At 39.8% G+C, this 24,244-nt stretch overlaps 1 protein-coding gene across 4 annotated transcripts in view; it reads left to right on the forward strand.

The window, feature by feature from the left end:
- Positions 1-24,244, forward strand: part of tnr (tenascin R (restrictin, janusin)) — a 211,613-nt gene that overhangs the window by 151,456 nt on the left and 35,913 nt on the right. For 2 of the 4 annotated variants that reach the window (XM_026149494.2, XM_080293388.1), the window contains exons 12-22: positions 1,822-1,972; positions 5,891-6,069; positions 6,397-6,487; positions 6,921-7,021; positions 9,933-10,035; positions 10,834-10,923; positions 12,731-12,864; positions 12,938-13,067; positions 16,002-16,268; positions 19,285-19,404; positions 19,793-19,936. In XM_026149494.2, coding sequence (XP_026005279.2) covers positions 1,822-1,972; positions 5,891-6,069; positions 6,397-6,487; positions 6,921-7,021; positions 9,933-10,035; positions 10,834-10,923; positions 12,731-12,864; positions 12,938-13,067; positions 16,002-16,268; positions 19,285-19,404; positions 19,793-19,936 — 1,510 coding nt within the window. The remainder of the gene's footprint in view (positions 1-1,821; positions 1,973-5,890; positions 6,070-6,396; positions 6,488-6,920; positions 7,022-9,932; positions 10,036-10,833; positions 10,924-12,730; positions 12,865-12,937; positions 13,068-16,001; positions 16,269-19,284; positions 19,405-19,792; positions 19,937-24,244) is intronic. The other 2 variants (XM_026149492.2, XM_080293389.1) reach the window with 2 other exon arrangements.

Genomic DNA, 24,244 nt, shown 5'->3' on the forward strand with positions numbered 1-24,244 from the left:
CATTCCCATAATGTAATATGCTGCCAGGGTTTTTGTACTGCATGCGTGCAGTACTGCAACATCTCATATGTTGGATTTTGTAATTCAATAAAAAAATAGATAAGACTACAAAGAAAGGCAGTTGTATATCGGAGGGACGGCTCAGGTTGAGCAGTTTGGAGGCAAAGAAAAAGAAGGAAGGCTGAGAGGGTTTGGACATGTGCAGGTGGGGTGGGATTGTAGATACACTGGAAAAAGGATGCTGACGATGGAGCTGCCAGGAAAGAGGAAAAGCGGAGAACCACAGACATGCAGACGGTTGGTGGGATAGAAAAGGATGGAAGGGAAAGAATGAGATAAAAGACACCAAGAAGGAGAAAAAGCAGAAGAATCAGTCAGTTGACAACTAGGGCTGGTGTTATTGGACAGATATTGCAGTCACATATTGACATTAAACAATTTTTGTGTTCATTAGTGTCATATTTGTTTTCTGTAAGGACTCTTTCAACTTTAAAAAAATGCAACCATGAAAAACTCCAATTCAAGTCTATTTTTCTCAAATCACCTTAAAAAGAATTGTGTTAATAAATGAGAGGATAACAAACGAGCTCGTGCACACATGTTGTTAACTTTCTCCTACTAGTCTTTGAGGAAGTGTTTCTCAACTTAAGACAGCAAAGTTGATGATTTTTTGATATTTGTGCTCACAGCATTAAACATGACATTTAAAAGACAAAAGACGAGAACGTCTTTTCCGGAAGCAGTGTCACCGTTACTTTGAATAACAGACTATACTTTTGTGTGTCGGGCTGGGGGAACTCTTCGATCTTCCTTGTTACCGTCTATTGCTGTCTGTTTAAAAAGGATAATGAATGATTTTCACACATAAGTTTTCAGCGCGGGTAACTGTAAACAAATTAGATGTATTTGTTGTACAGAATTTTTTCCTCTGAATTGTGAGATGACTAAAAACACTTCCCACTAGTTCTTATCATTAGAAAAGAACGAAAACAGTGAATGTATGAATGGGCAGTTAAATTGCTACATTTTCTTTTCATCCAGTGAAACGGAAGCAATAGAAAATACAAGGGACTAAGTCGCCAAAGCGATCTTGTCGGCACAGATAATGATGACTAATTATGAGCAAAGTGACACATGAGATGGGAGTGGGATATACTTTTGTGGTGATTCATTTTGCTTAATTTAGCATTACCTCCATGAAACTGTATTATTATTGAGATTGAACACCACTTGTTGTTAGAACATTACCATTGTGAGTGTTACTGCCCACCCTGGTAATTGGAGCTGAGGTGATTAAATGGATTACATCTCTAATTACAGATTTGATTCAGGAAAGCAGCAAGCTGTTATATGTTCTGTTTTAATAGCAACCGTCAAAGCGCAGGGGTTTGGAGATCTCGGACCAGCAGTGGGTGTAACATCTGTGTGATGGCAGGTAGTGCATTAGCAATGCTGGCTCTCTGAGAACAGCTGGGAATGGCTGTGACTCTGTATGGATGAGTGACACGCCTTTGGAAACGCACACAGTGCTGCCTTTGCAGAACATGGCCAGAGAAATATCACTCTAGCCCGTTTGATATTCGGTTTGGGAATTTAATGTGCTAAACCTTCCAAAAGTTTAAGCATACAACACAGAAAATGTACTGCATGTAAATTAGCTGCTGAAGTTCTGTCATTGGGGGAGGGCCTTTTTCTTACCTTCACTGAGAGACGCTGTTTGTGCCACACAGTTGCTGATATTTACTGAAAAATTAAAACAGATAGGAGCTTTCTCTCTCTCTTCCTTCCCCTTTGTCACTTTAATCCTTGCTTTTCTTCCAGGATAATGATGGAGGGATGACTACACAGCTGCCCAGCACCATCACGTCATTTGTGCAAACTGGTTTGAGGCCAGGCGAAGAATATACAGTGAACCTGGTGGCGCTCCGGGACCAAGGTCGAAGCCAGCCAGTCACAGCTACTGTCACAACACGTATGTATTCAGTTTGGAAGCTGTAAATTAACAACAATTAGCTATAATATTATAACCACCAAAATTTGTATTTAATGTTAGGCTGCTGTGCGAAATGTGCGTTAAAAAGAAAGGCCATTTTCTGCAAATCTCATAAATCCATATTTTATTCACATACATACAAAACGTATAAAATGTTTAAACTGGGTTATTTTACTATTTCATGAGAAGTATTAGTTATTTTTTAATTTGATGGCAGTAATATGACACAATTGCTTTTGTTGGGATGGGCCAACAAAAGCATTGAAAAGAAAATAGTACTAAAAAAACCAACTGGAGGAATGTTTTGCACATAATTCGGTTACCTGGCAACAGGTAAGTAACATGAACAGGACTAAAAAGATCATCTTTAAAAAGATGGGCAGAGTTTCACTGCTCTGTAAAAACACTGCATCTACAAATCAGGGAACAACTTCAGAATAATGCGTGTTGTCATATGTCGTACGTCTATATTATCCTCAAAAGGTGCAGAGAATCTGGAGATATCAGTGTGCAAGGGACAAGACTGAAACTCAGTACTGTGCATGATCTTCAGACCCTCAGCCAGCATGGAAATCACAGCATGGGCTGAGGAACACTTTCAAATAACATTATATGTGAACAAAGTTCACAATGCCATCAACAGATACAAGTTAAAGCTCTGCTATGCAAAGAAGAAGCCATATGTGGTGATGATAATCTTCTCTGAGCTGAAGCTCATTTAAAATAGACTGAGGCAAAGTGGAAAACTGTTTTGTGGTTAAAATTTAAAATTATTTTTGAGAATCATGGACGCCAGATCCTCTGGACTAAAGAGGGACTAAAAATGACAAGGTTGTCATCAGTCCTCAGTTCAAAAGCTTGCATCTTTGATGGTATGGCAGTGCCATATGTAACTGACAGCTTGCACATGTGGAAGCTCGCCATGAATGCTGAAAGGTGTAAACAGGTTTTAAAGAAACATGTGCTCCCATCCAGATGACATATTTTTCAGGGAAGGCCTCGAATATTTCAGCAAGACAATGTTAAACTACAAACTGCAGCTATTACAACAGAATGGCTTCATAGTAGAAGAGTTTCTCCAAGTTTAAACACATAAAAGCATGAAAAATAAAACAAAGAAGACCCACAACTGTTGAGTGACTCGTCTCTCAGACAAAAGAGTGACAAGCAGCTGGTCCTCAAATTGAAAATGAGCCAATATTTTTCATAAAATAGTACAATTTAAAGATCTTATATATTTGATTAAGAATATTAGAAGAGATTCTGCTATTTATGTACATTTTACACAGCGTCCCACCTTTTTTTGAATTGTGATTATAAAATTCGACGCTGATCAACCATAAATTCTTTCAGTCATCCATTTCAGAATCTGCTTACCATGTTGAGGGTTGCAGGGAATGTTTTTTTTTTTACCTTTTTAAGCTAAATCAGTTTTTATCCTCGGTAAACTGGGAACGTGATTAGGCCAAAAAATAAGTTCAGTCTGATGATTTTTGGGGGTTTTGTTTTGTTTATTTTGCTTAATCCTTGTAATTGTAAACTGAAAAAAAGAAACAGTTTAGCATATTTTGTGCTAAACCTAAATATTTAATGAAACTGCATAAATGTTTACAAAAAGTTTTCTGTTAATCAGTTAATTAGCTAATCACTTCGACATAAACCGTAGCACAGCTTTCCCTGCACGCTCCCGACTCACTGTACGCTCAGCAAAGCAGCGAATGTCACCTTGACGTATTTGCTCTGCAAACCATTTAGGCCCCTGACGTAAACCTCGCTGAAGTATCGTCCCCCACCCCCCCCCCCCCCCCCCCCCACTCCTCACCAATTCAAACCTCCTCCATAACAATTCAGCCTCTGATATGCACAGTCAAAACACCATCAATTTCCTGTCAAGTCTTTGTTCATTTCTTGGGTTGTAATTAAGTATCGATTAATAATTTATGGCACCCGCTCATTATTTTTTTACAGCAGCCCACTCTATGACACCGTATTGGATAAAGAAAGAGGAAAAGACAAATTTGAAGTAACTAAATAATTTAGAGCAATGATTTATCCTTCCTCTGAGACAACGTAGCGCCATGAGGAGTCAGAGGAAAGCCAGAGAGTGAGCGCAGCTGATCTGGGAACTGGTTCTCAGCAACTGTCTTCCCTGGGATGCTTTCTAGGACGAGACCCTTGGGGCCAATTTCTAATACATCAAGAATCAGGCCGGACCTGCAATATGTCAGGCCTTAGTCTGAGACTTTATTTAGACCTCAGAAAACTAAAAAGAAGAGAAAAAAAGGTTTGAAAGAAAAGAAAACTGGCTCTACATCACCCAGTGTGTGAGATCTGCCTTTCACCTGAGTTCCCACAGGGTTGAGCAGTGGAAAATAATTATGGTTTTACAGCACAGCATGGTGCTTTCAATTAAAAAATATGTATGCTGAACTATCCATTGTGGAGTTTTCTGTTGGTCAGTACCTCAACATTTAAAAATTTCACGCATTTTTCAAACGGAACCAAAAAGCTGATTACTTCAAATTAAGTGCCACGAACTGTGCGAGAATGCCATTTCATTTTAAGCTCTGAACTTCTTTTAACGGCAGCAAATTTATGCCGAAAAGTTTCAATTTGAGATCAAACGCTCCTTCATTCTCCCAGACAATATGTTAAACGCAGCAGATGTTAAACCGTAGCTTCTGCGGAAAGAGGTAATTAACAGGTTAATGAAATAAAGTGCTAATTATCACATTCTCTAACACCCCATTACCTTGACAAAATGTCTGTGTATTGACATAGATGCTGTAACAAGTGCAGAGAAAATGTTTAGTGAATCCCTCCTCTGTCAGACATTTGTGTTTTCCCTTGATGTATTTTGAGCTCTGCGAACTTGATAAGTGTTGTTTTCTAGCAATCAGCATGGAAAGACTTCAATCACGGCTTATGTTTTAACCCTTTCACGCAGATAAATCCTACTGTCTCAGCGTGCGTCAGGTCTGATATGTTTTTCGTGACTGGCTGTCAGAACAGCTTTCACTGATATCAAATCCACATCCAGCGCTCCAGAAAATTCAAGGCGATGACACTACATCCTCTTGGGATTAGATTACATTTTAGGGGTTCAGCTTGTTTGGGATCAAATGACAGATTAAATGCTATTCAGTAAATAATCTGTTCAAATGTTTACCATCTGACAGTTTCTTTCTGGGGATGTCTCTCCAACTGGTCTAAACTATAGATTCTCTATATTATTACTTTATGTATTCAGGCATTGGTTAAGCCCCATTTTAAAACCTTTTTTTTTTTAAACTACAAAAGTATAATCAGCTGCTCAACAAGCCATATTATTTTAATTACATTTAAAATGCCCCGAAAAGCACCAACACCGGTTGAGTGGTCAAGTTAAGTGACTTGAATTCGCACACAGCTCGCAGCACAAATCAGTCAAAGCAGCCATGCCTCTAATAATAAATACCCCTTAGCCTAAAAGCTTTATAGATTCTTAAGCCATAAAGAAAGTCACCTCTCGTACAGTTGTCACGAAAGAAAAAATTATCTATCCAAAACCAGACAGTTATTTCTCCAGACTATTTTTATCTCTATTAATGTGGGCGTGTGTGGGGATTGATTTGCTTTGGGGCCATCCTCAAGTGAAGTATTTAACTTTGCATATAATGAAAGTTTACTTTTTTAAACTATGATAAAACACAAGTGCGTTGTGAAAAATTAAGAGATCATAACTTGTAATAGTAATTGTCAAGTAATAGTTTGGCATTCAATTTTAATACCCAGCCTGGTCAACATGTACTTCATCCAAGTTCGGAAAGGTTAACAAAGAAACCGCACCCTGGTGACTGTGCTTTGTAACAACATCACCAAGGGACCTTATAATTAGACATTTTCTTTGTTTTGCAGTAATCGATGGTCCCACTCAGCTGATTGTGCGTGACGTGTCGGACACAGTGGCATTTGTGGAGTGGACGCCACCGAGGGCAAAGATTGATCAGATTGTGCTGCGTTACGGCCTCGTGGGAGGAGAAGGGCCACGGACCACCTTCCGCCTCCAGCCCACACTTAGCCAGTACTCTCTGCAGGTGCGTGCGCTTTGAAATGAGACTTGGCTAGAGTCATTATAGGTCACAAGTATAGTATTACCAGTATATCTGTGTGTGTGTGTGTGTGTGTGTGTGTGTGTGTGTGTGTGTGTGTAGGTGTGTGTGTGTGTGTGTGTGTGTGTGTGTGTGTGTGTGTCTGTGTTTGTACTTGCCATGCTTGTTAAACGATCTAATCTCACAGTCTGTCTGCCTTCTGTGTCTGGAGATAAAACAAATAGAAAACAAACACATAAAAAAACATAATGCAAAGAGATTATACACAGACTAAACGGCCTCTGTTGTTTTGGGTTTTTTTCCTCTCCACAGGTCCTGCGTCCTGGCTCGCGTTACGAGGTGACAGTGAGCGGCGTGAGAAGAGGAAACGAGAGCGGATCCATTTCCACTGAATTTACTACCGGTGAGGTCTGACAGCAAGCAGATGTGGTGATACTGGTGTGTGTGATCCTGCGTCTGCCTCTGAGAGTAGAACAGTAATGACATATGGCCTAATATACGCCACACTTTTTATCTGTATTGGAGGGAGTAGTGAACATCTGTTCAGGGGAATGTTTACGCTCCTAAAGTTTGTACTTATTTATGGAAACACTATGCTGATTTGTTTTTCCCCGCTGATGCCATATTTACACATTAAATATCTATTTGTGGTTGATACTTGAAGTAAAATCTACAGAAAACTGAAGAGGATACACCTTATAAAAATACAAAGAGAAATGTGTTTGATGAACATGAAGAGCTAAATATGAGTAATTGACAATTTAATGTGACCTGTGTTTGTTGTTTGCTTGTTCACAATCTCTGAGAATGGGTCTCAGTGTCCCCAACATTGTCAGCTTTATCGTTTTTCTCAGAGATTGATGCCCCCAAGAACTTGCGTCTCGTTTCCAAGACCTCTACCACGCTTGAGCTTGAATGGGATAACAGTGAAGCTGAGGTAGGAAGTCTTTTGACATTTTTTAACTGCCCATGTTCTAGTATAGTGAAGCATAACCAGCTTGACTTAGTCCTCATGACTGCACAATTACCAAAAATTTGCAGGTAATATGAAGCCATCAATAATGAAAAGTGTATTGGACCCTGGCTAATATACGGCCAATATGAGGTATTTGCCAATATATTAATGGTTGCATTTATAATTGCTAATGACTATAAACAAATAGTTATAAAAAAGTAAAGAAGAGACTGAGAAACACCATTCAACCATGTTACGAGTGCTTATGTTTCTATGTTTGTCCACCAGAGGGCACTCTGCACATTCCCCATTGGCAACAAAACACAGCAACCGAGTAGAGTTGGGCAGAACATAAACGTTTATTTTTAATCTGCATTATCATATTTTCTTAGTAAGGACTAATAGAAAACTACACATAATAAATGTTAGGCAAATCTATTTATGTCTGAAAGAAAACATTTGTCAGACCAAATATCGGTGTTGGTCGTAAACATCCTATATCGTTCTGGCTCTTTTTTAAACTTTATCATTAACAACACCTTTGACACGAAGCATCTGTTGTTTATTATTTTGGCTTCCATATGCTTACAAAAGTGCATCTGATGCTATATTAATTATATCATCTTTAGATTTAATAGCTAACACATGACAAATATATAGAATTATACGCAGTGTAATGCATTAAATCACCAAGCATAAGCCAAAGTTATCTAATAATAAAAATATTAATCATAATAAACATTATTTGTAAAAATGATCAAAACCAGTGTTACAAAGTACTAGAAACACAGAAAAAAAGAACAAACTAGATGGAAATTTTCAAAACAATTTATATATTAAGTTCTGTATGTAGTCAGTATAAGAATAGGAATAAAACACAGTATGATTCCACCTTAAGGAATAACTTAAAATCAACATAAAACTTTAGAAGTTATAAGATAAGCTAAGAATGTCAGACAATATAAAATCCATGTTAAAATTTCCCCCAAAAAGTGTTTAGCAGTCATTTAAAAGAAGATACTGATGAGGCCAGATTTCCTCAGGCAGTTCATACCACAACAAAAGCAACCCCAACAGCAAACGCTGGATTGCCTTTTGTTTTTAAGCGAGAGGTGGGAGCAGTTATCAGGTTTTGCCTGAGAATCTGAGGCTGCACACTGGTTGGGAGATATGATTGGTTTAAATTCAGGGGCCAGGCCATGAAGGGCTTAAAAAATAATGAGTAAAATCTTCAAATCAATTCTAAAAGTCATGGGCAGGCAGTGTCGAGTCATTAAGACCGGCGTAATATGTTCAGTTTTCTTGGTTCTTGTAAGAGGTCTTGCTGCTGCCTATTTATGCTTTCTGATTGATGCCTGATAAAAAAAAAAACACATTATAATAATCTAACCGAGAGAAAATAAAAGCATGAACGATAGTCTGAGTGCCACTAAAGCTCAGGATTGATCGGATCCTTGCAGCATTCCTTAGGTGGACTGGGCGACCTGAATAATGAGAGAGTTTACAACATAGAAGTGCTGCGTACATCCTGATGATAACAACTTAATGTTATATAAAGATGGTGAACAAATTAAAGGAATAAACTCATACACTGAGATCTGGTGTCTGTGGGCGAGATTGTGCTGATGTGGGTTCAAATGTAAATCAATACAAAATTGAAACATGGAGGTGATCTCTTCCTGGGTTATGATCCACAGGGCTCACTGGATGATTTAACAAGTATAAAAATCAAGTGAATCAAACTATGGGAGTCCCGTCTAATAATCTCCATCACCATCATCAAACACCAAATGAGGGAAGATCTTTTGGGCTAATGCTGTCAAGTCAAATCAAGTTATTTATAAGCACATTTAAAAACAACAAGCACTGACCAGAGCGCTGTACAGCTGAAAGGTTAAACAGCACGAGCAGTAAAACAGTTAGTGTTAAGACTCAGGCAGGTTTAGTGGATACATCTGGTCAGCTGACCTTCATGATCTATTGGGAGTGTGCATTGTTGAAAGATCAGGAAGGTAAGGCGGCGCTAACTCATTCAGTGACTTAAAAACAAGCAAATCTTAAACTCAAAACCAACTGAAAGCCAGTGTTCGGCACCAGAAGACCTTAGACAATCAGTACCAAGGTACTTGAAGCTGTTTTGGTGGCATGTGATGGCCTAACACCTACCAAAGATGCTTCATTATGGCTTACCTTTAATTTGTCACTGGATTTGTAATACTGTGCAAGCTGCTGTTTTATTTCACTGCATTAAATAAGTGTAGTGGACCATCCTGAAACACATTAAGGCTTCTGCTGGCTCTCATACTGCAGGTACATCTTATATCAGTGAGCCTGCTGCATGTTTACCTTGCCCTTTTTATAAAAAACAGCTAATTTCCTCTTAATCCCTCTGACATTATGACTCCTCTTAAATTGTTTCAATAAAACAGCTTTTTTATTCCTTCTACTTTTTCTTTTTTTTCCCCTTCTTGGACACGTTACCATCCCACACAGACGGGTCTGCCTTTCGCTGCCTTGGAAAATGCCAGTTAGAGCGCTGGAGCAAGCGCTTCACTCGGTGCAAATGGTCACCGAATGTTTTGCTGTGAATGAAAATGTGATAAATTTGCGTTTTGCTCAGCTGTCACAATGATATTTCCAGGGCTCGCTAACCACACATTCAAACTTATAAAGTCTGTCTCGATGCCGGCAAATTTATTCATCCTTCTGATTCTGCACTGCAGTGTTGACAAAGAGCCAAACATCACACTGTGCCGAGACAAAATAAACCAAACAATGCACAGTAAAAAAAACCCACACAGTTTTGGACTGTTTGTGTAAGTCTTGCATAGCGAGACTTTTTCAGGCATTACCTTCTCTTTAATGCTGTAAATATATTTGTGTTTAAATGTAGGTGGAGAGTTACCAGGTGGTTTATAGCACATTAGCAGGAGATCAGTATGACAAAGTCATCGTACCGCGCAATGAGGGAGCCACTACTAAGACTACTCTCACAGGTAAGTGAGGAATAACCATTTTTTTGCGTTTTGAATTATTTATCCTCGACATTTGTAGAGTTCCTATTTTCCTGATGCTTTCAGTATCATCACAATGCATCTAATATGTACCAAAGAAGCTGGAAGTGTCTGTGTTTTACATGGCAAGATTATCTCCGGAGCTAACACTTGGCTGACGGCCCACTGATTGTATCTGTAGAAACGCTTGTTGTCCTGCGGGCGTATTGAAAGGCTGTCAGAAAGATGGGGTCAGCTGGGATGTTTTTTTCTGAAAGGCCAGAGTGCTGAAAAGGGCACGGCCTGCATAAGAATAGAAGCAAAAGGTCCCCGTGTTATTCTGTTCGCTCGTTGCCATCGATGCTCTCCCTCACTCTCATCCATTCTCTGTCATTCTCATTTTCCCTCTCCCCCTGCTCTCCTCCGCTAATAATCTCTGTCGTCCGCCTCCTTATTTTTCATTCCTCATCTCTTCATCTCTATTTCTGTAGCTCGAGATCCTCTCTGTGGATGCACTCAACCGATTTGAAACTGATCAGTTGTGCAGTTGATTTTAAAAAAAAAGAAATTTCTTCAGAAATCACAACGATGCTACATGTAAATTTGCCGAGACCTCATCACCGGTGTCGAGCTAATTGGGGCTGTCATGAAAAAAAACTCAGTGTAATTGATGTGCACTTTGCACGAGGACAAGAACGTGAAGCACTGTCTGTGATTATTATTATTATTACGATTTTTTTTGTTCCTGCTACGTTATGTGTTAAATTAGTTCCCGCTTCTCTGTCTCTCTTTGTATCTCAGACCTGCTTCCAGGCACAGAGTACGGCATTGGCATTTCTGCCATGAAAGGTAGCAACCAGAGTACACCAGCCACAATGAACGCCAGGACGAGTGAGTGAATTATGCTTTGTGCTCCACTGTAAAAAGCCAGTGAGTCACTCGCGCATGTACAACACAGAAATCACAGCGGGGAATCGCAGCATCACAGCAGGCTCGTGGGCCCATTTGTTATTATACGTGTAATTCTCACCTGTGGTTCGGCGCTGCCACTCCAACTACTAAAAGCCATTTTAGAAAATTAAGCAAAATATGTTTCGCCGTGACTTGTACTCTTCTCCAGAAGTGTTTGGTATTGTCGGCTTGGGTCAAAGTTCCCATTACAACATTTTAAAGCTGTTATAATGCATACTTTTTTTTGCTAATGGCCCTCTCTTGATCCTTTATTTGAATATTTATTGTGTTGTTGAGTTGTTTGGCTGAAAGGAGAAAAAAATGTAACCCTTTGTCTGAAAAGTGAGTGCGTGGAGGTGCCTCGCTAATCTTTCCCCTCACGTTCACCGTCAAGCACATCTTTCATCCAGGTGCAGTTATTTTAATGGCTAAAGGTTTTCTGCACTTTATAAAAAATTATGCTTCCATTTGTCTTACAAACAAGCTCGTTGTAACGCCTCTTTTCCCTGCACTCGTTTTGAACTTTAAAATGCATCACATCTGTCGCATTTCTCTTAAAGAGCTTTAAGAGAGCCGTTTATGAAGACAGCTTCATGGCAGCGCCGGTGTTACCTTAAGCCAGAGCTGCTAAAATAATCATTTCATTTAACACACATTTACATCAGGTTTTTTTTATGTCTGTTTGACCTCCTAAAAAGCCGTGAAACACCAAAGGTTCAGGCAAACAAGGCGGCAGATGATTAGCTGAGGATTAAACATTGATGATCCACTGGGCAAACTGGGTTACTCATTCTGCAGGGAAGAGAACAACTCACTTAAAAACACAAGAAATATAAAAAGATTAAAGGAGACAGTCAGATCGTTGTGGTAATATGCATTAAACCCATTGGAAACGCTGTAAATGTTTTATTAGTAATGGTCTGTCCTTTAATGTGAGAACTGCACCACAGTTACACAAGTAGACAAGAGTATAGCAGAAACTAAACATGAATTAAAAAACATAGTAACCAGTAGCAGTAATTATGTTTCCACTGAAATCATGAAAGCAACATTTTTGTTCTTATTTTTAACCATTTCGAGCTAGATTTACTAACCTGAATAAAAGTACTGTTGGTATTTACAAAAATGCGATGACAAGGCTGTGAGATGTTTGCGACCACACCTGTTGCATTTCTGAGAGATCTTTTCTCAAGGTGCAAAATAAGGACAGGAGGATATTCAAGCGCGCAAACTGATAGCGCTTGATAGTGAAATGAATCTTTCTAACCACATGTGTGAGCACTATTTGGGGATTATGCTCACGTGATGTTTTACCTTGTTTAGTAAATCTGGCTCTAAATTTATTTGAAAATATTGTTAAAAATCCAGCGCAATTGTGTTGCCCTCAAATGTAGAAAACAACATGTCAAATCAAATTTGAATCAGTGAATATTTCCATAAACTCTTATTTTGTTTTATGCAAATGCACGCGAGCACGTACTGTAGGTGACACAACACAGTAGTATTTTCCCAAATGACAGCAGGTGGTAATGGGCTAAGAAGCTGCAAAGACAGTTGAGAAGACGACTGAGAACAACATTAATATAAATACTTGTGAATTTGAAGGAGGATTAAGAGGAAGGTCCCTCAAAGGTCATGTATTTTTTCGATGTGCACCCACTCAGATATATCTTTCAGGGTGAGAGTGTTACATGAATCTGGGCTGGAGTTTTGAGTTTAATTTTGAGTGTTGCTTTCCCTGTTTTAGCTCTGGATGTACCTATGAATCTGACTGTGACGGCTTCCACGGACAACACCATCACTCTGAATTGGGGCATAGTCCAGGGCCCCATTGACCACTACAAGGTCACCTACACATCAGCCTCCGGCGTCACTAATGAGGTAAAGAACACTGAAACGATAACCATGTATATGTCTGATTTGGACCTTGTTTAACTCATCTTCCCTGTTCTAGCTGACGGTGCCTAAAGACATCAACACCACCACTTTGAAGGACCTGGAGCCTGGGACTGAGTACACCATCACTGTAGCAGCAAGAAGAGGAAGACAGCAGAGCACTGCAGCTACCATAGACGCCTTCACAGGTAGGGAGCGTAGTCTAATTTCATATAGTGAAGGACTAACTTTAAAGTGTTTAATGAAGATCAGCAGAGACGTGCATACAGATAACATAATGATGAGATCATTTCCTCGACAAACAGTCTCCCTTTGTCTTTTCCATTGCAACAGCTTCAACTAAACGTTCCTAAACAGCACTCATTTAATCCGTTCAGGCTTCATAAGGAGCTCAAATAAATTCACTCACGAGTGTCTCTGCACAGACAAAGACATGAAAGATCAGCCCATTACTACGGAAAGCTGGAGAACACTTCTAAAGACGGTATAGGGTGTAATGAAGTTGAATGATGGATATAATGAACTAAAGTGTGACATCAGGTGAGGGGAGTACCGCTTAAAGAAAATGGAGGACCGTGAAAGACTTCGAAGGAGCAATTAGCAGAGGCAAATTATTCCAGCCCGTTAATGAGCTTGTTACAAGCGCTCCTAATTGCACCTCTCTTTTGCATCTCAATGTATTTGTGTTTCTGTTTCTTCTTACTCCGGTTCGTACCACATTCTCTCCCTTTGCCGTCACGCTCTGTGCTGTCTGCTCGCCCTGTTTTTCAGCTTGATGTTGCTCCTTTCTTTTCAATCACTTCGTTTTCCTCTAAACTCACATCCATCCGCCCAACTATACGTCGGACCGCCTGTCAGGCTACTCCACTCTGGTAGTTCTTTGTTTTTTTTTTCTTTTTCCGAAAGCTTGACGTGAGTTTCAGTTGCACAAAGGCCGGTTTCAGAGATGATGGACATGCAATCACCTGCCATCATTCCTTTCTTTACCAGTGTCATTATCATCATCTCTTTTTCTTTATTGCTGCGGCCATCGTTGTTGTCACCGCCGCAGCGTCATAATCATGTCATCCTACTTCTAATCTTTTTGTTATCTCGCACTCCTTTGGTAACACCACTTTAACTGTCTGGGGAGACGTGAAGGAATGATACGATGACAGATCAAGAGAATCAGAGGACAAACCATAAATTACCTGTCATCTTCTCATCCACTATTCACTTATTGGAGACATCTGTCCGCCTTCACTCAGGTATACTCAGGTGATGCATTCATTTGCATGTTTCCAGCATTTATGCGTTCAGAGTTTTCTAATACACGATCTGCACATCAGTAAGAGTAACCATAGAGATAAAACATGGACTTATCTTCTGGGTCCAAAAAATGAAGCTAATGCGGACCTGCACTTTGTCTGAAGGCCACCAGATGGCGATAGCTGCAGTAGCTATGTATATTGGAAACCAGCTTTCTCTTTTGACCTCTGTAAATGCTTGCAAACACTGATGAGTTTATGCGCTCAGTCACTTTTAGGACATATTTATTTATGACTATTTCAAAAAATCTTCTCATACTGCGTTTCAAAACAGAGGATTATCTGTGGTATGAAACGGCTTACGAGTCAATCACAAGTCAATAGCCAATGAGTGAGCAGTTTCACAGTCAGAACCGCCTCTCTTTGTCACGTGAGTTTTTAAAAATGACCATCTCGAGACTTTTAAACAGGACAACCCACTGGGCACGTCGCGGTAGCTATGTTCATATTTATGAAGTGTAGAAGTGTAGTGAATTATGACAGATTATTAAGTGATTTAGTTTGTCACACTGGGATGTGATTCTTAATATAGTCCAACCTCCGAAGATGTTAAACCCCATATTTTTGCGTTTAATAGCATCTTTATATTCTAACCTTTTAACCAAAGTCCTTTCAGACTCAGAGTGTAGCCTGTTTCCACAGACTGCTTGTCGCAAGATCCTCCATCCTCAGCTAGAGATAATATTAACTTTTCTTTTATTAACTATGAAGTTGAAGTTTTTTCCCAATCCATGACAAGGGTTTCTCTTTAAGGAAACATAATTTTCTCTATAAAAAAGTTCCATTAATATCTACAAAGGTGAGTCACATTGTCATCTCACATCACCCACATTGCCTCTATGTGGTCTTACTTGCTGTTAAACCATTAACTAGCTTATCACTGTCATCTTGATCAAAGACGGCACTTTCATCACGTCTGTGGAATTTTGCTTCACACAGACTCTCGACCCCTTTTGCATTTTTTTCATATTTAATCAATGCGTAGCCACAATCTTCTCTTTTTAAAGCTGCTCTGGAGACACGTTTGGATCTTTTTCGTACCCCGTCTCTCCACCACTGTTGAGATCATGAACGCACACAGGCACTGGTATCGTGAGGTCTATGTGATACAGAATTTCTGCTGACTGCACATGGCAGTAATGCATACTGACAACTTGTGAAGAATAATAAAAGGCAGCAGCTCACCAAGAAGAATACAGATGCAGGCCAGTGTAAACAATGCAGGTTTCATATGATGATTGATTGCAAAGAAAACTCCGCAGGATGCCTGTAATCCTGGCAGTTCAGGAAAGTCAGTGTTGCCACATTTCCCCTGCTTATACATCCACGCATGGCTAATTAAATTCAAGTCCTCTTGCATTTGTTGCTGTGTCAGCTGGTACACTACTTCATATTCATTACATCATCTCCCGTCCAGGTCATACATTTTGACAACAGCATCTGCTGCTATCATCCTTTTTCCATTTTCTTATTATGAACAGTCCCATCACATCTTCATCCTAACGGCGGGTAATCTCATTAGTTTCCCTTTTTATGACCAATTAATTCATTACTGCCACATGATTGTGGTTTTCTTTGACTCTCACCTTCCCCATCAAGATTACACCCAAGGCTAATTTTCTCAACTGTATTATAAACGGTCTGTTACATCATCGAGGACGGCTTTCATCCATCACTTAACGGCTTGTCTGTCATCTCTATAATGACAGCAACTGCCTGTTTTTTTTTTTCCCATTAACATTTCGTGCTCATAGCAGGATTTTTGCCTGTCCTTGAAAGCTCCTCGGTGACCTCTAAACCCCCTCGTTCCTCCAGGAATCAGACCTGTAACCCACCTCTACTTATCAGAGGTGACTTCAGACTCTGTGTCAGTGGCGTGGAGCGCCCCAGCACCGCCCGCTGAACTCTTCATTCTGAGCTACAGCTCTGCCGACGGGACCGACACCTCTAAGGTGACACTGCATGGCTCCAAGACGAGGTCACTGATCCAGGGGCTGCTGCCGTCCACTCATTACACCGTCAGTCTAATCACAATACAGGGGGACGTTGCTTCAGAGCCCATTACAGCTTCACTTACTACAGGTGAGCTGCTTGAATGATGGAAAAAAAAGTTTGTAAGTGATGAAAATAGAGAAACATCAGCAGCAAAATAAAGGTTTGTGACTTTGTGGGGGTCCTGTCCAAGTAGATATGCACACTTAGGGTCATAGTAATTTTGTTTGTCTATGTGTGGCAAGAGTACATGCATTTTTCTGCAACTCCGACCCAATGATTGTGAATTTTTTTTAAATGTAAATAGAATCCAATCATTTGCAAAACCCATAAAGTTATATTAGAAAACACATGAAATGTTTTAACTGAGACATCCAGCAAAAAGATGCTATTTCTATGACAAAGATGACCCAGAGGCGTTGAATCCTATATCAGACCCAAGAGCAGCCAGTCTTCTCAACTCCCAGTCGTTTGTTGACTGTTGTGAAAAAATAGTTGATGTTACACAGCACATTGTCTCACTTAAAACATTTAATATGTTTTTTATGTTCTGTGAATAAAATATGGCTTTGTGAGATTTACAAATCATTGTATTATGTTGTTATGTTGTTATTTACGCAGCATCCCAGTTCATTGGAAAGTGAAGAAAAAAGATGATCATCACAACTTCTTGAAGCTCAAAGTATTATTTTTAACACTACAAAACCCCAAGGATCCTAAATATTCTGAGTCTAGTATTATTCAAGACAATCTCACACCCCAGAAGCTCTAAATTAGCAATGCTTTGTATTTGTGCATGTAAAATGACATCAAGTTCCCAGCATTTATTTATTTGTTTTAGCTTGATCTACTTAACAATTAAGAAAGATTCCAACTCTAATCACCTTAATCATATTTATGAATGAGGGATACAATGTAAAAAACAGAGATGGGGAACAGGAAAGAAAGGATTTTGGGGGAGCAAAATATTGAATTAACATGTATGAGGTAGCGTGTAAAAGGAAAGAGAAAGAAAATTAGTTTAAGAAATGGAAATACAAAGTGATTTTAAATTAAATATGTATTTGCAGAAATGCTTTTTTTAGGCTTTCATTTGCGCAGCACCACAGCAGAATGACTTTTGTAATTAGAAACTGCCTTGGAGGCTTTTTAATTTTTTTCATTTTTCTCCTTTTTTTCTGTTCAGATGTAGATGTAGAGATGCAGTGCCAAAAATAAAGGTTTTGCTCCTCAGTGCTATCAGATGGTTGAGGTTTGCACAGTTGAAGCTAACCTCAAAAACCCAGATGTAACGTTGGATTATATTTGAGAAAAAACAAGTGGCTAACAAGTGTCAGCCTAATGGAGTGAAGGCCATGCAGTAACAGAAAGGAGCAGTCTGCTTGTTTTGTTTTTCCTGTGTATTCACCCATTTAAGTATATTCTTGTCTTTTTTTCTTACATCTTAATTACGGTTTCTCTATCACTTCTCTCCATGTCTTATTAACCTATTTTACCTTCAGCGACGCCACCGCGACCCCTCGTTAATTAGTACAGTATTTCTGTGTCATTTTTCTGCAGACTTTCTAAATTCCAGTTTAATTGGCAGATTATGAAAAGAAGCTCTCCCTCTCCCATTTGATTGCGACTGTGCTATTTACATCTCAGAGAGAAGAGAGATAAATGAATGAGAAGAGGGTCAGTATTATAACCTGCCGGAGAGTTTGACAATGAGCTGGAAGAAAGAGGATCGCTCTCTTTCTTTGTAGCGAGGGGGACAAAAGGAAGAGGATGAGACAAAAAAATAATGGAGGGCTGGAGACAAATGGAGAAAATAGGAGAGCCAGCAGTAAACAATAGAGATGTTAACTTAGCATCGGTGGCAGAAACACCTGCACATGCCGGTTTCAAACACCCCCTTGGCAGCTTGGAGCCTCCGCTTTCTCGCTTTACATTCACGCACACACAAGAGGCAGATTTTCAGGGGGTGAGATTGGATGGGATGGGACAGATGTACACTATTTCTTGCACCGGTCTTTACGCTGTGATCATTTTAGCGCCCTGCTTTGATCTCACGTGTTTGAACGTGAGCATTGATGGGGGGCTGCTTGCTGCCTTGAATCACTTGCTACACTTGAACTGTGCTGCATTAAGATTTAACCACAGTTTTACTTTATGGTCCAGCTCCGCTTTGGCTGACATAATGCAAAAGTGACTAGCTGTATATCTCTGCCTGCGCCCCCCCCCCCCCCCCCCAGGAACCTTTATAAGAGAATAAATTTTTACAGCCATTATTCTTTCTTTGGCTCTACATTTGCCAAAGCAAACGTAATTAGTAAAACATGCACGACTTGAATAAATGCAACTGTATTCCATGCGAGCAGACTTTAAATTAGTCCTCTTCCAAGAATTTGAAATCTCCTGCTTTCTGCGTGGGAATAATAGCCATAATTCTTCTCAAATCAGGGAAGAGAGAGTGTAGCAGTCGTCTATAAGTGCTCTTACCCATCGCCCACAACAGGAGATGGAAGCGATCTCTTAATCTTGATCTTTGTTTTTTTTTTGTTCCATTCTCGTACGTTCTTATTTTTTTTTCTTCACTGTCTAAATATCTTTCTTTTTTTCCCTAGGATCTGTCAGGGCTTTAATTGTTTGCTCAAATTGTCTTCACCGTAACCTTTTCCGTGGCAGCTCAGTGGTCTGAGGAGACATATAAAACAGAATTTTGGCAGGGGAGGGGTCTCCTCTGTGTAAACCCTGCTCAGCCTCAACATTAACGGTTGTGTTTTTTTTAGCTTGATGCTGCTCAGTTTCTTCTCGCTAATCTTTTGATGGTGTTTTGTTCGTAATAAAAATGTGCATTAAAAATTCACACAGTCTCGCAGACCCAAGGACAGCTCTGTTTCTATGTAAATTTAATGAAGAGGACATTAAATGTGGACAAAATGAGGGTTACTGAACTACTCGGGCCTTCAAGGGCAGTCTTTCTTATAGATTTTCATGAAAATGACTGAATTAGCTTTGTACATAACATAACATGCTCCTATTATATGCTGGGGCTCATCCTTTTTTTTTTTTATACCATTTGAACCGCATGACAGTGTTTTCTTTCTCATCGCACTTTTAGGCATGGACCCACCAAAAGAGATGATGGTGTCGGACGTCACCGAGGACGCCGTGACGATCTCTTGGATCAAACCGCTGGCTCCGTTTGAATACTATAAGCTGTCCTACCAGTCGGCCAGAGGTAGCGTGCACATAACTGCAAACCGTGATGTTATTCTTAAGTGCATTTGAATAACACGCTATTTATTATATTAGCATACACAGAGCACACTGCTGTTCCTTGTTACAGTTAAATGAGCATGGCATTTGCTGTAGGAGGCTCCCTCTGATGTAAGATACATTTTGTAGCAGAGCGCCGTGCCACACACCTAATTAATTATAACATTTTATCAGTGAAAGGTAATTGAAATTTTAATTAAAATTCCATATTTATTAAGTATTTTCCCTGTGATGCAAAAAAAAATAAAGGAACAGCAGCTGGCTACGCTGCGTACCCTGTACGTGAAGAAGGAGATCAGTGTGACAGTTCTGGTGTTCAGGTGCTGGCCTCTCTCTCGTGTCCCCTGCAGGTCGAGTAGACAGCGTGATGATTGACAGCGATGTTACAAACTACACCCTGTCCAGTCTGTTTCCTGCCACAGAATATGAGATCAGTCTCAAAGCTGTCAGCGGGAGTCAGGAGAGCAGTGTTGTCAGCACTTCCGTCTTCACAGGTAGGAGCTAACCACAGAACCATTAGGTCCATATTGTTGTGGGGGCCCTTCGAGACCGGGTTTACTCATGCAGGAAGAACGTTGAGGAGACTCCGATGTCTTACACAGAAACAGTTAGTGCAGGAAACTCAGCCAAGGAGAACAGAGTGTGGTAGCTCAGGTGGACACATGTAAAGGTATTCAAGTGTGCTGAGCTGTTCTCCACATAGTGCCCTCTCTTTATATAAAACCTTATTGCATTGCGTGTTTGTTCCAGGTCTTAAATAGCTGTAAGGTATTTCTAAGACACCTAAAAAAGAGCTGCTGTCTACTATAGTTCTGCTATAATGTCTCAAGTAAGGCAACACTGTGAATGACTGGTAAGTGAGCAACCCCACCTCAGAGTGACACGACCTAAATTTCCCTCTGCAGAAAAATAAATGAATAAAAAGCTTCCACATTTTCGCAATAGTGAAAGACATACCTAACCATCGATTGTTATTCATATACACAATTGTTTTTCTCTTGTCAGGTTTTATGCATGTACTGTAGTTAGGTGCCTGTGCAAAGGATGATGTTACTAACCTTTAATGTTCTGGTAAGCCCATTGTTTCTCCAGCTAGCAGCAGCGTCCATCGCCAGGCAGATAGCCATACAGTCTTTATCCCGTCTCCTATGAAGATATGTTGGCTAACAGCAAACACACTGAGTATAGTGAGTTAAGTACAAAAGCAAAGCAAACTGAGCAGTAATGGACTGAAACAGGTTAAATTAAAGGTAGGCCACTAATGACCATGCTTATACTCAATTTATCAACACCAGAGTTATCATAGTTTTGTATTTTCTAATTATTATTATTTTCTCTTTTTTAATTGAGACTTTTCTTCTTAACTTCAGACAGTTTCCAGAGTGGATTTTATAATTTCAGTTTAGTTTTTATTGTTTGATTAAATTATTATTGTGTAGAGGGCATAATGGATTTTTATTATAATAAACTTTTCGAATCTTTAGTATTCGATTAACTATAATATTCTGATCTAGACATTGTTGTCCTTAATTAATATTAAGAGAAACAATCACAGCTGTGTTTCTGAAATCGAATTGTTTACTTTTTCTTCTCCTAAAAAAGGAAACAGTAAATTAAAAAATGAGTCAATCAAAGTCAGATAATCTGTAAAATAGTTTACGTTTAATTTTCTGAAGATCACCTCACAGGTTAGTGGTATTTTGTTCTCCTCTGAGGTCGTAAAATCACAGTGCTGACAGTTCTCGAATAAAGTAAGTCTTGCTGTGAGAGGGCAGCAGAAGGACAAATGTTTGCCATGTAAAATAAATGAAGAGTTCCTCCCCTGCTAGACTTTCGGGTCAATTGCTCTGTCCACAGCTATAACAGCTGTGTTAAAAACGAGCAGCAGACTAAAATGCACACACAAGTATGCACACAATCCAAGGGTGAAGCTCATGTTGTAGACGGTGCAGTCTCTGCCGCTGCAACAGATGAAAGCGTCCACTCCGTGACCCAGTAATTGGTAACCTGCTCCCAGCTCCATCTCACTGTCTTCTATCTCTCTGGCTGCTCTCCTGCCTCCTATCTCTATCCTTTGACTCGCTTCAGTCTTTTAGCACTGTGATGTCTCTCTCTGTCTCGCCCATTCTGCCTCGATTTCCTCCTCTCCTCCTTCCTCCGTCTTCTCTGCCCTACCTCCCTCCTTTGTTGTGTCTTCAGAATTTAATGAAATCAAAGGTCTTGTGTTTTCATGCTTTCAAAATTAGCACCAAATCACAAGTTAGGTAAAAATAAAACCTCGCCGTTGCACACACGTGTGACAATGAGATACCATTCTTCTCTGAAGAATTCCGCTAACCTGAGATTAACACACTCTCCCAGTGCTGTATTCAAAATGCTCGGTGTACGTGCAAGAGAGGGGAAAGGGAAAGCTGAGGAGAGCGCAGAATTGGAGCGGGAACAGGCGAGTAGAAGGTGTGTTTGCATACCAATGAGACCTGATTCACCTGGAGCGGCAAGGTTCAAGAATCCAGTAAGAAAAAAGAAGCTGAAAGAGACCCTTTCCCTTGTTTTCTCTTTCTCCCCCCTGCCTCGCTTCCTGCCTCCTCCTGTTCTTTATTATCAGCGCCTTCTTCCAACAATCCCAGCATGGGTACAATGAGCAGAGACGGAGGGGCTGTAATAGCCTGAAAAGAACATAACTACAAAGTCAAGCTTGTTAGAAATGGTAAACAACATTTTCCTCACATCCAAGAATGCTCAACCAGGGACACTTTTACACTGCTTTCAACAACAATACATAAACAAGGGATTTGAAAGCGTAATCCAACACTGCCTGGTCAAGTATGTAATAACTTGGGTAACGCTGCAATTTCGACTTACTTCACATCCGTAATCAATTACTGTGCGAAGGGCTGAGAAAGCGGGGAGCCATATTTCATTTTGCAAGCGCAGCAGGTACTGCTAATCTAAGATGAATTTGGCGGGGGTGACACTAAATGGACTGTGTGAAGGCCTGTTTAAGGGCTAATGACGGTGCTCATTAGCAAAGTGTCAGGACCCCCAGTAAAGTATTACTCTTCCCAAAACTGAAGTTTGTGGAAAGAACATTAACATCCTCCCTGCCAGCTGCGTTAAGAGAAAACAGAGGAGGGGAATGCACTTGCTTTGTTAATTGAAACATGCTTAAAATAGTCCACACAATACCAAATAACACTTAATGAACATCAGAGATAACACATAAATTGACAGAAAAACAAAAGGCATAATGCCAGGCATGCAGAGGAGATGGTAAATACAAAAATGGAAAAAATTTGACTAAAAAGGGTAATGAAAATAAAGGAAAGGAGAAGAGAAAATAGGTTTTTATTCTTTTTTTTCATCACTAGTGGATTAGGATCACTAAAAAAAGAAATGGCACAGAAATAGTTAACAGTCGGTGACTGTTACATGTTTGCTAAGAAACAGTTCTCGAGTAGGGATTGCAATAATGTGCAGCTCCACAAAACAGAGAACTCACTTTATCAGCAGGACAGTTACCGCTATGCTAATGTTATGATAATTATTATTTTCTGTGAATTTACATAATGATCCTTATCTTAAAGACTCCTTTAGGTTCAGCTACTAAGTGCCACAAAACCAGTAATTAATCTTTACTTAATGATTGGGCGTAATGACTGGTCTCACATTTTAAATGACTGTGTGAGTGAGCATTTTACCTACACTTGAAACACACTCAACATCCAACATCATCAGTCAACCGGTATCCCTGCGGCTCTAAAACGCCACAGATTATATGCAGCCAAAACACTGTTTATGTGTCTAAATATTTGTGCGCCTCATGAGTATTAACGCGACACCAGGAGCACGCATATACACGTTCAGCGTAGCTCCGAGGTTAATGTGTAGAGCATGCGGCTTTCTTTTGCTTTGCCACAATAATGAGAGGGTGTACAGAGATTTACTGGAGTTTTGTGTCTTACTGGCTTTAATGGCCACAGTCTCAATACAACGCAGGCTGACCTCGTGACCAAGCGGCACAGCTGGAGTGTTTCTGAAATATCCTACGTTGTGAATTACACACTAATAATGAGCTGAGAGCATATTTTCTGCATGTAACAGCAAGCCGAGCGCCCTAAATAAAACATATAACGACGACTTAGAACATCAAACCTCAATCATCTCCTCACCAGGACTGCTGCAGGTCTATCAGGTATTGCTGTGTTTGTGTTGTTTGTGTTGTGCCACAATTAAGATCTGAAAAATATGGTAACAAGAGAAGAAGAAATGGTTTCAAGCAACTGGTTTGCTGTGTGAAACTCTATATTTTTCACCCTAAATCATAGTAGTTTTGTTGCCTAAATCTAACCAAACAGTGGAAAAGAAATAAGCAGGTAAAAAGTAAAAAATATTGGGAGAAAAATAAGTCTAAAAATAATATGTTGCCTTTCTTATCTCTTAGATGAAAGGTTTATCCTTGAGCCATTCAGCTACATCAGTATGGTCCCTTCTGAGGATATTTGGCATGGATATCAACTGTCTGCTTATCCAGATATCATGGATGCAAAGAAAGTTCTGAAAAATATCCACTGTTCCCAAGGCTAAGTCAGAAGATGAGCCAATAAATCATCGTAGTACGACACATACTGTACATAATAAATACAAAGTTGTGATCAAATCATTTTCTGCAATCATATAATGGCCTGCATTTATATTCCCACTGGGCCTTGACTTCCAGATCTGAGTGAAAGTATATAGATAGCCTGAGCCTGTAATTCACCCATGCAATCAGTAGATGCAGTATGATGATTGAATTATCGCAG

The sequence above is a fragment of the Astatotilapia calliptera genome, chromosome 18, assembly GCF_964374335.1.
Source record: "Astatotilapia calliptera chromosome 18, fAstCal68.1, whole genome shotgun sequence".
Lineage (NCBI taxonomy): Eukaryota > Metazoa > Chordata > Actinopteri > Cichliformes > Cichlidae > Astatotilapia > Astatotilapia calliptera.